The sequence below is a fragment of the Lepidochelys kempii genome, chromosome 9, assembly GCF_965140265.1.
Source record: "Lepidochelys kempii isolate rLepKem1 chromosome 9, rLepKem1.hap2, whole genome shotgun sequence".
Lineage (NCBI taxonomy): Eukaryota > Metazoa > Chordata > Testudines > Cheloniidae > Lepidochelys > Lepidochelys kempii.
In genome coordinates, this window is record NC_133264.1 from 31,997,877 (window position 1) to 32,010,254 (window position 12,378).

General features: G+C 42.7%; 1 protein-coding gene across 1 annotated transcript; it reads left to right on the plus strand.

Annotated features, from left to right (window-relative positions):
- Positions 1-1,153: 1,153 nt before the first annotated feature.
- Positions 1,154-8,951, plus strand: PAQR9 (progestin and adipoQ receptor family member 9). Its single transcript, XM_073359768.1, has one exon. It carries the CDS (start codon positions 1,414-1,416, stop codon positions 2,476-2,478), a length of 1,065 nt encoding a protein of 354 aa, XP_073215869.1. The 5' UTR covers positions 1,154-1,413; the 3' UTR covers positions 2,479-8,951.
- Positions 8,952-12,378: the final 3,427 nt, after the last annotated feature.

The following is a 12,378-nucleotide window of genomic DNA, read 5'->3' on the forward strand; positions in this document are numbered from 1 at the left end:
ATTTACTACCTTTCAGTGTAGTTACATGTTTACAGTGCATTTTTCTCTATCACTTTTAACATTCTGATTATGTAACTGTACCAATTACATAACTGTATGGTTGATAAATGTAGGATTTATCTAAGGATCAATCCAGAGCCTCGGCTGTCAAGCCAATTGCAGATTCTCACTATCCCACAGCATGCAGAAAGCTCCTGTTCACATTACATACCATAAGTACAGTATATATATATATGTTCTTCCCAGGCATGCAGAATAAAGATTTCACCGCAAGTCTTTTACATAGATTGGTGTCCTTTCCATAGTACAATGTCACCAAAAGAAAACATGGCCAGCATGGTTCTTTGATGTATTCATTGAAATATAGAGTGTAAAGATCAAATGAATTAAAGTTTAACCAGGTAGCTCGCCTAGGGGACGGGAAGGGGGTTGCCAGGTCTTTGTTTTGTTTGGTCAGCGGTTCCCGATTTTGGCATTGCTGTCTCTTCTCTCCCAGTGGGCCCCCTCCTTACTGTTGTCAGGGCTTCTTATGCGTCAGATCTGATGCATTTAGTATGACTGTGCATTTAACACACTAAAATGTGTAAGGTTTTTTAATGTTCCACTTGTGTCGGTTATACTCCAATGTGGCCAATTTAAAAAAAGACAATACAATAGCGTGCCCGTTTCAAAGCACCTATTGTGTATTTCTCCCCAAACCGTCCTCCCCTTAACCTCCCTTCCCCAAAGTGGCTGCCTTGTGAATTGCCTAGAAGGACGCGACAGGGAGCCGAGGGAGAGAGACCGTGATGACAGTGACATGCAAACCACAGCACCGCGGAGAGGAGTGGAAAATTCATCCCCCGGCTGACAGTGTATCGGGTGTTCAGAGACGGGGGCGGGGTAGGCGAACTGTCCCAGGCCTTACAAATCAATGGCTCCCCCCGCCCAAGCCGGGGGAACCCGCCGCCTGCGCTCACAGCGCATCAATCATTAACCGGCACGGCGGGGGAGGCGTGCACCGAGCAGGAGCAGGCATCGCGTTCTCCCGGGGGGACTCGGGGCCCCCAGCCGGGCAGGGTCTCGGTCTCCTCCAGCGGCAGGGGCTGAATTACCGCGAGGCTGGGCTCGTCTGCAGGAGGAGCTGCCTCCGCGCGTCGGCTGGGGCGATGCTGCCGCTGCTGCAATGAGCGATGCTGGGGGGGAGGAGGAGGAGGAGGAGGAGAAGCACAAATCCACTGCAATTCCTCCTCCGGCGGCGGCGGGGAAAGCGGCTTTTCCTTCGCCGGCTTACATCACCAGCCCCGCTCCGGCTCGGCGGCTGCGGCTCCGGGGCCCCAAAGGCGCCCTCTCCTCCCCCCACCGCGCCCCCGCCGCCACCCCCGCAGCGGAGCAGCGCCGCGGCTGGCCGAGGGGGCTGGGGAGGGGGGCACCATGCCTGGAGGCCGGGCAGCCAAGGACCAGGCGCCTCCCCCTCCTCCCTCTGCCCCCCTACTGCGCTGGGACGAGGTGCCCGATGACTTCGTGGAGTGCTTCATCCTGTCGGGCTACCGGCGGCTGCACTGCAGCGCCCAGGAGTGCCTGGCCTCGGTGCTGCAGCCCACCAACGAGACGCTCAACTTCTGGACCCACTTCATCCCCCTGCTCCTCTTCCTGAGCAAGTTCTGCCGGCTCTTCTTCCTGAGCGGGGCCGGCGAGCTGCCCTTCCACCACCCCTTCCTGCTGCCCCTCTGGTGCTACGCCTCGGGCGTCCTGCTCACGTTTGCCATGAGCTGCACGGCCCATGTGTTCAGCTGCCTCTCGCTGCGCCTGCGCGCCGCCTTCTTCTACCTGGACTACGCCTCCATCAGCTACTACGGCTTCGCCAGCACCGTGGCTTATTCCTACTACCTGCTGCCCGGCCTGCGCCTGCTGGACGCGCGGGCCATGAGCCGCTACCTGCAGCAGCGCCTGGGCTGGCAGCTGGACTGCAGCCTCCCCATCGCCCTCTACAGCGCCCTGGTGCTGCCGGTGGCCTTTGTGCTGGCCGTCACCTGCACCGTGGCGTGCTGCAAGAGCCGCTCCGAGTGGTGCGCCTACCCCTTCGCCATCCGGACCTTCGTCTTCGCCATGCCCCTCAGCATGGCCTGCCCCATCATGCTGGAGAGCTTCCTCTTCGATCTGCGGGGGCAGAACCCCACCCTCTTCGTCTACTTCTACAGGCGCTACTTCTGGCTCCTGGTGGCCGCCTTCTTCAACGTCAGCAAGATCCCCGAGAGGATCCAGCCGGGGCTGTTTGACATCATCGGGCACAGCCACCAGCTCTTCCACATCTTCACCTTCCTCAGCATCTATGACCAGATGTACTATCTAGAAGAAGGGCTGTTGCAGTTCCTCAAATCCCCACCTGCCTCCCCTACCTTCCTAGGCACCATTGGATATATGCTGCTCTTAATGCTTTGCCTGGGAATGGTCATAAGGAAATTTTTGAACGTTGCAGATCTCTGCAAACAGGACTAAGTGGCCAGGTATATTTATTCCTATTGTGATTCCTGTTCTTATTCTTTTTAGAGGATGCTGCAAAATTTAAATGAAATCTACAAAGGAGCCTGGTACCTTTCTATTGAAAGTGGTTGTTTCCTCCTGTCAGTCACTGAACTGCTAGAATACTACTATTACTCTTAAAACAACTAGGTTCCCAAGGGAAGAAATCAAGCACTATTGTTTATAACTACTCCTACATTGTTGTTTAGGACACAAGGTGAAACCATTTAGCACTACTGTTTAATTTGCTAGGAAAAAAAATGCATGAACTGTGAAGGCCCCTTTACTAACTCTAGACTGTTTAGGAGATTGTTTAGGACACAAGGTAAAACCATTTAGCACTACTGTTAAATCTACTAGAAAAAAAGAATGCATGAACTGTGAAGGCCCCTTTACTAACTCTAGACTGTTTAGGAGATTATTTAAATCAGCAATATATGCACCGGCATCAGGATTATACACACAGATTTTTAATCAAATCCTATGTGGAATTCCCTAGCAGATTATGCACTGAAGTTCTTCTTCTGTACTACTGTAATAGCCCTTTGAGGTCACATGCACTGGAACTGGATTTTAAATGCAAACAAGTTGACAGCTGTCCATAGTTTTTTTCCCCCTAGTGTTATTGCCTTTGTGGCAACCAAGCTACAGCTAAGATTTTAGAGAGAAAGGTAAACAACAACTGTGAACTATTAGGGAGCTATAACTTGATCAAGGGATTTTGGTCATTTTGTGTGACTGAAGCTTGAATGGTTGGTATAGTCATTCCAAGGCAAAATAGAAATACAGAGCCAGATTCTTAGCTGGTGTAAATTGGCACAGTTCCATTGAAGTCATTGGACCAGAAGAGGATCAAGCCCGGAGAACCAAAACCTAATTTCCTACTCACACAAAGCTCCCATTGACTTCAATAGGAGGTTCGTGGAGCTGAGAACATGATTTCACCCTCAAGACCCTAATCCAACAACATCTGATTTATTTTTTAAAGTTATTAAGTATATTAACCTGATTTCTGCTTCCCCTCTTTTTCTGCTCTTTAGTTAGTTGGGGCCAGATTCTGTCACCTTAGATTACTATAGAATAAGATACTACAGAAGATGCATAGGAACTACTGAATGCGTTATAGGAGGCAGAATCTGGCTCTAGATAAGTACTCAGTTTTATATTTTGACATCCTTCCCCTGCTGCTTCATAATTCAGTTTACCTCTGCGGCAGCTGGACATTTTAAAGCCCTACCTAAGTGGCTGTGCTGTGGATGTTTCAGAGGCCAAAAGTTTTAATTGGGTGACTCTTCCAGTTTACAGGTTAACAACACCCATGAATAGATTTTTAAAAAAATACAAATTTGCAGTGTCTTTGCACAGTAACCCAGGTATTATCAGCAAAGGGATGACTTAATTATTAACAACATACTATTGATACTAATAAAGATTTTGTAGATTATAAATGGATGGGGTTTTAAACAGAAATATTTTAAGGTTATATGACTGGACAAACAACAAGCATGCAATAATATAATACAAGGAAATTACGGTCAAAGTTCAGGTGGCAAACTACTTGTTATGCTCCATTTTAAAAATGTATGATGTCGCTACTTACTGGAACTCTAGTCTTATATTGCACAATAACTTAACTACTCATTATACAGGGCAGATTCGTCTCTACCTGTGGAAATACATTTCTGCCTATACATTTGTTTTAAGATATGATGCATCAAGCCCTAATTAAGTATTTGGGGCCCAATCTTGTAGTCCTGATTTAGGAAAAAACTCCCATTGTCATCAAAGGGTGTTGTGGTTGAGTAGGGATTGCAGGATCAGGCCCTTAATTTGAGGTTGGAGTCTTCACACAAACATGATTTTGAAGGCTGAATGCATCAGTGACTGTCATATATAGAGGGAGCTCCTGTGATGGTTCTCAAGGTACCCAGGACAGAGTCACCTTATTATCCTCCTGCCTCCAGAGAGAGGGAAACTTGCTTGTGCTTAACTGGGTGTTAGCTCCTTGACACCACCAGCCTGTTAGCCACACAAGTACTTTTTTCTGGGCTATACCAGCCCTTACTTTACCTTGCAGGTTAACAATAGGTGCAGCCCAATCCCCAAACCCTTTGAGGTGTTCCCTTGTAATGTCCAACCCCTTATCCACTAAATACCATGTCACAGAAATACCTGGTCTTCTGCCCCCAAGAGAACAGTGTACACACCAACTTTTCTGATTCAACACAGGATCAATACCTTGCTTAATACCACAGCACTGAGATATATTTATAGTGAAAAACAACCATAAATTTATTTTCAGAGATTCAATAGCTGGTGAATAAGGGTAATGGAAACACAAAGGTTACATATAAAACAAAATCATAACACACTTTCTAGAGACTAAACTCAACTATTGTCTTAGCCTCCTTGTCGAATGAAGTTTCTCACCCAAAGCCTTTTTCAACATCTTCAGTGAAGGCTGGTTGTGATCCCATTTTCATTAATGTAAACACACTGCCCATTTACTTCCTAAATGCAGGATGGTGGGGTATCTACTCTGTTCCCCAAATATAGTTCAGCAAACCTTTGAAGTATATCTGAAGATAAGTTTCTCTTCCCCCTGCTGTGTTTCTCTGTTAGTTTCTTGCTGAAATTCTTATAACCATCTGCATTCATCTTAGATAGGTGATGGAAGACCCACTGTGAATGACAAAATACTTTTGTGAATACTTTTGTGAATGACAAAATACTTCATTTACATTTCAACAGAGAATACATAAATAAACATCCCTTGTCTGACAGGAAACCTCTATCCACCCCTGCTGTAATACAGACTCTAAGAACATATTTTCAGTATACATACAGAACTCCTTACATAGTACAGTATTTGTACCTACATTTCACAACAATGACAATGAGCAGTGTGACCCAGCTTTTCGTTTAAGACCTCACATAACATTTTTTGGTGAACCAGAATGTACATACCAGAATCAGAATAATATTGTAACCCCCCTTGCCAGTTGGCATTGAGGAGGGCTTGGGTCACTCCAAAAACCACCGCTCTCATAACACAAGGAGATTTTCAAAGACACAAAAACCCTTTAGATGCTCCACTTCCACTGAAAGTCAATGGAAGTGGTGCATTTAAACTCCCATTTATGCCTTTGCACATATTTCCCAGAATGCTTATCACTAGAGTCCTTTGTGCCTGAGCAGAAGCAGACGTTTTCCAGTGTGGCTTCCATTAAGACCCGTTGGTCCAATGACTTCTTCCACTCTTTTCAGATAGGACTCAGTTGGCAGTCTTTGTGCACCCAAAACTTTCACTGAAGTCAGAGAGAGTTTCAATCTGGCAAGGAGGATTACGCCTATCATGAGTTAGGGCTGCTTGAATCCATAGATAAATTCTCCTCTTCACTGCCTACTTTTGAGGTTGTTTAAGACAGAGAATTCATCCTTCCCCATTCCATGACATTCATCTGGTGATTATTGAGGCATGTTGTGGCCCAATGAGATGCAGTTTTTCTCATGACCCAAGAGGTGGATAATAGAGGGAAAAGGGGGTACACTTCACCTTATTTCCCTACATATTTTTTACATTATCGTAGTTTTGGTTTTATCGAGCTACAGTATTTAATAGGATATGGCCCAACACAAATATATCACATTCATTCTTTGTCAGCCATGGGTCTGCTAACACACAACTTGTGAAAGAGCCACTTGAGGAGTCATGAAGCATGTGACTAAATTGTGTAAATCCGTGGTTCTGCAACTGTGGTCCATGAGTATTTATTGATGGTCTGTAGAGAGCAGGCTGGTCCCATGTGCCTGTCTCCTTGTTTCCAGCTGCTAAACTGCAGTAAAAGATGCTAAAACTACATTAAACATTTTCCTGATATTACTTATCCATGTAAATGATTATAGTTTCCCCAGTGGTGTTACTCAATTGCCAGTAAGATAGGAGGTGGTCTGCACAGTAGTCAGTAGGAGGGGAGATTATCTCAAGGACCAGTCTCTCTATTAAAGATGTGGTTCACACTGAAAAGTTTTGAAAATCTTTTAGATAAATACAGAGTCAGCTCAGGCAGCTGCACCATGTTCCAAACTCCCCGACTTCCAAGGGAGTCCTGAGTGTGGAGCCACTGCAGGATCTGACCCATGACACTGTTAGAACATCTACATATATTATGCACATATACAGTGAGTTTGAGATTAATGTTGATGTTTCAGGTGTGATTCACCCGCATTAAAAGAAGACATTTTTATTAGTTAGATGGCTCATCCAAGCTTCAAAATAAATTATTTCTTTCAAAGATTTTTTTTAAGAGATGGCATTACAGCATCCAACCAGTAATGAAGAAACGTACGAGAAATCAGAAAGGCCAGGAAGAACAACTCTCAATGCTAAGAGACAGCTCAGAAACAGCTGAGAGTATAATCCAAATGTAGAGAAAGACTTTAAACCATATTACATAATGAGTTTTATTTGTGCTTGTCAGTAACAATGTAGAGGGCATCTTGAGAAGCAATGTCAAAAAGGCCATGGCTAACTTGTAAAAATACATTTGATATTTGCAGTTAGGCAATGTGAGATCATCTATATATATCCCCATTACAGACAACAGTACATGGGCTTGGATTATCTATGGTTGCAAGTATAACTGGAATCTTACTTCCATTCATAAATCGTGGCTGTAAATCCCACCTGATTTATAGATTTGTGCTCAATAAGGCACCACTAGGTAATATTCAGGACATGGCTTCATTCTGAACATTTGTATTTCAGCAAAGTTTTGAGGTGTATTTAACATCTAAGCCCATCTGTTCAATGATTTATGAATGCTGATCGCAAATGCAGCTTTCTGATTTACTATATTGTCAATGCACTGGATGTATCAAAGGGTGAGTGAGTACAGGTAGGTCTGCCTAGCTTTCCAGAATTATAACTAATATCTTTTTGTTTTAAATGCAGATTAATATTAAATGGTTACAATGATAATTGCCACATTTCTCTGCAGAATTTCTAGGGAGCTGTTACTTGAATGTTTATATTTATTTGTTGAAGGGCACATATGTGGATAACAACACAATCTGATATATTTGATGGCCAGTTTTTAATGAATATAGACAAAATATAATTGAGTTAGGGAGGCCAGCAGTGGGATAAACCACCCTCAATTATGGGACCCATTTCTGCTCTGATTGAAGTGAATGGCAAAACTCCTATTGGCTTAAATTGGAGTAGGAACCATTCCTAGGCTTGCAATCATACCTAAGAGAATTCAGTGCATCCACAGTCATGTCTAGAGCTTAGACAGCAGGTCTGCTTTCTAATAGCTATGAGCCTGGGGGGCATTGTAGGGGACAAAATCTTGCAGGGCATTGTATAGGCACCTGCCAGAAAACACACACCTAGCATAGAGAGCAGAGAGTGAAAGATTTCTGCTCCAGTCCTGAAGAGTGGGTACTTTTCAGAGCTTTTGTGAACGGAGTCATGGAGGGCTGGTGTCTAGGGCTCAGAAGCATGACCTATGCTTTCTATATGCTTTTCCTTTCTTGGCCCAGCAATGGTCCCCATCCTGACACACTTGTGCAGGTGTGCACAGACCACGTGTGGGGCTGCTGCTACACAGAATGTTGGTACACAACATTATTTTGTAATGAATGTGTGCCCAGCACCGTAGCTTAGGTAGTGACATGTCCATGAGGAATGACAAGCTTCCCAACTACATGTAGCATGTGAACTAGAGTAGAAATTACTCCTGTGAGTTACACAGCTGGTCTGTAGAAACTCTCCTATAGTGCTATGGCAATACTGGAATTCTTCACGTGGGAAGCTTGTGTATCCATTTGTATGTTAGAATCTAGAATGCTGAGCCAGCTCACAGCTGTTTCACAGCAAGGCTAGCATCTGAGCTCTGGAAACAAGGTGAAAGGGTATGGATACACAGAGTTCTAGTCTGCATGCCAGGGGAGAGATTTGGCAGTTAGAACTAGAATCATTATTATGTTTTCTCATGTGAGAGTTGATTATTTGTTTAAAGTTCCCCGCTCATTGTGTCTGTGCTGAATTCAGCCTCATTTATCATGTTTATGTCAACAGTACCCAACGAAAGTGTGAATCTGATAGTTTGCTTTATTTTTATGTATAAATTCCATTGCAGTACAATATTCCAGGCTGTGCAATTGTAAGGAATTATTGCATTTCATGACTGGTTAAAGTCATTGGGTTGACATCCACATGCCTTATAGCACCAAATAATGCATACAGTAATAACCCAGATAGCCACAGCAAGTCTTATTGACTGTAACAGTCAACATGATCAAGTGGTCTGAAGAGAGGCCTGAGAACCAGGAGCTCCTCCCATCTGTAAAATGGGAATAATAAACCTTACCTACCTCACAGGAGTGTTCTGAGGATTAGCTAATGTTTGTAAAGCGCTTAATAAAATGCAAAGTACTCTGTAGGTGCTAAGTAATATTCATTGACACAAGGAATGTCATATTCGAAGGGGCTTTTAATCTCCCTGAGAGAGGACTATGGCTCTTTCTAAAATCAGGAACTCCTGGACAAACAAGTGGGCTGTGTACCCTATCTATCCTCCTCATAGTCCTACCTCTAGAAGAGCCTGATTCTGCTCCCTTTGAGATCAATGGCAAAACTCCCACTGACTTCGATGGGGACCTCAGAAGGCCTCAAATGAACGGTACACCTTTTTACAAGCCAACTAAATGCAAAGGAGTCAGCAGAGAAGCAGGGAGGAAAGCAAAAGAGGCTTGCTTTTCTTTTATAAATGCTGACTAGTGATTCATTTGTACAGAGCAGCCCTTTAGCATTCATGAGTCCTGGTTGTTCATTTGGGGCTTGATCCTATTCCCAGTTATTGTGATGACAATGGGGAAAGATTTCCATTGATGTAAATGGGAGTAGGATCTGGCCTCATGGCCTTTGTACTCTGTTAACTCTTATCTCAGTGATAAAGACCTGCTGCACCAGTCCTGATTAAATAAGTAATATTTAGGGAAGAGTAAACTTTGTTCATTTGTTGGATCGATCTAACATACATACACCCCAATGACTTCAGCCAACTCAGGCCTTGCCCTTTACATGCATCAAAACTGAACGTAACGCATCTGATCCGTCTCTTCATCCATTTTGCCCTTCTCTCTAGAAATCCTCTAGAATCACAGCTACAAGCAGTACAGCTGCATAACTTTTAAGGCACAATTTAAAGCTAAGGGTATGAAGTGTGGGGCACCATCCTTTATATACTCAGGTGAGATGTAAGAAGATAAGAAGGTTTTACATGGATCAAAAGATACAGACCTCCTTTCAATATGTTTATTTCTGCTGGGGCTGAAGTAGAAAGAAGCTAAATGATTTCTTCCCCTCACAGTTTGCTAAAGGAGGGCCTACTCTGCTCCACTGAAATCAATGGCAATTTAGCAATTGACTCAAATGAGAGCAAGTTCCCATAATTATTTAAGAGGAAAGACCACCAGTAGACTTCCAGTTCCCTGGGAGCTTTTTCATTGCTGGCTATATTTAAATCTCAAGGAGCCTCCAGTTGCACCTTCCTGCTGTAGGTGAATGCCTTAAGGCTTGCAGTTGCAAATGGGAGTCAATAGTATGGAGAGGCATAAAAAAATACAGCGACAGTTGCATCTTTTTATCAGCTACTGATTCAAGCACATTTTAGTATAAAGGAGATATCTTGCTTAAGGGTCTCTGCATGCAACTGAATAAAACAGTGTGAATCTTCGTTTCAATTGGATTGTGTTTGTTTTTTGAGGAATTTGCTCTCTGTAAAGTCTTGGATGCTGACTACTGTATACATAATTACTATGCACTTTTAGCAAAAAAAAAGTGTGAGCTATAAAGTTGTTTCTGAACTCCTTGTAGAAAGGCATGTGTGTGGTTTGTTCATTTCTTTCTCTAAGCTAGTGTGAGGCCGCTGGGAACAGAAATACACAAGATACAGCCATTTAGATAAGTTAGATGCATTGAAGTTGGCAGGGCCTGATGAAAAAAATTCACTCTAGCATACTTAAGGAACTAGCCGAAGCAATCTCAGACCTGTAAGCCGTTATCTTTTGAGAACTCATAGAGGACAAGTGAGGTACCAGAGGACTGGAGAACGGCAAACAGTACCTATCTTTTAAAAGGGAAACAAAGAGAACCCAGAAAATTATAGACCAGTCAGTTTAACCTCAATTCCTGGAAAGATACTGGAACAAATTATCAAATCAATTAATTTATAAGCACCTAGGGGTTATAGGGTAATAGCCAGCATGGATTTGTCAAGAACAAATCATGCCAAATCAACCTAATTTCCTTCTTTGACAGGGTTACTGGCTTTGTAGCTAGAGGGGAAGCTGTGTGTGTGATATATCTTGAGTCTAATAGGGCTTTTGACACGGTCCCAGAGATACTCTCATAAACAAACTAGGGAAATGTGGTTTAGTTTAAATTACTTATAAGATGTTCGCATAGCAAGTTGAAAGACAATACTCAATGAGTAGTTATCAATGACAAACTGGGAGGATATATATAGTGGGATCCCACAAGGGTCTGTCCTGGGTCCAATACTACTCAATATTTTTATTAATGATTTGGATAATGGAGTGGAGAGTATGCTTATAAAATTTTCAGATGACACCAAACTGCGAGAGACTGCAAGCACTTGGAGGACAGGACTACAATTCAAAAAGGACCTTGGTAAATTAAAGAATTGGTCTGAAATCAACAAGATGAAATTTAATAAAGGCAAGTGCAAAGCATTACACTTAGGGAGGAAAAAAAATCAAATGCACAAATAGAAAATGGGGAATAACTGACTAGGCAGTACTACTGCAGAGAAGGATCTGGGGGTTTATAACAGATCACAAATTGGACAGGACCCAACATGATGCAGATTTAAAAAAAAGCTAATCACATTCTGGAGTGTATTAACAACAGAGTTGTATATAAGATGAGGTAATTGTCCTGCTCTATACTGGACTGGTTAGGCCTCAGCTGAAGTATTGTGTCCAGCTTTGGGCATCACATTTTAAGAAAGATGTGGACAAATTGGAGATAGTCCAGAGAAGAGCGATAAAGGTGTAGAAAATCTGGCCTATGAGGAAAGATTAAAGAAACTGGGCATGTTTAGTCTTGAGAAAAGAAGATAACAATCTTCAAATATATAAAGAAGATGATAATCAATTCTTTTCCATGTTCTTTTTTACTTTTCTGAGAATTATACTAGTCAATCCATGTTACAGAGAACCCCATCCTAGAAATGCTAGCAACAACTGTATTTAAAGGATTGTAGCTAGCACAGTTCTGACTGTATTATGAACAGTTATTTAATACAACCAGAATGTTGGTGGTTCAACTCAACAAATTGATTTAATCTTTTAAGTTAAAGATGTTAATAAATGTGCTGGGTGAGATAGTTTTACAATTAAGTGAAATGCCATTTGAGAGCGAGGACGCTGTCAGCTTTCTAATAAAGTCTGATTTATGGCACAATCCTATACTCTGTAGGTATGGATTTGGCATTTGGCATATTACCTTTCTTCAAAAGCTGCATTAAAGGTTTATCTGTTTTCCATCAACACACAGTAGCTTTCTCAGTTACACCTACTGTGAAGCATCCTGTTCTGTATTAAATAAAATGCAATTGTTTCCCTTTGCATTCAGTTTAAAAATCAATAGATCTTTTCAAACACAAAAGTGATTACCTGAATTTAGCCCATGTCTTTTAGAAATTCCATGAACATCTAGTTTATGTATTTTCACTTATATGTATGATCATCCATATGCATTTACATAGATTTTTAGTCCTTCTTTGCTGTTTTATCTTGGTTCCTCTGGATTTTTTCATCTCTCTCAGGTTTTCTTCCACTTGT

Excerpts from the sequence above, each read along its gene's own strand:
- PAQR9 (XM_073359768.1), top strand. The coding sequence starts at position 1,414 with ATGCCTGGAGGCCGGGCAGCCAAGGACCAGGCGCCTCCCCCTCCTCCC.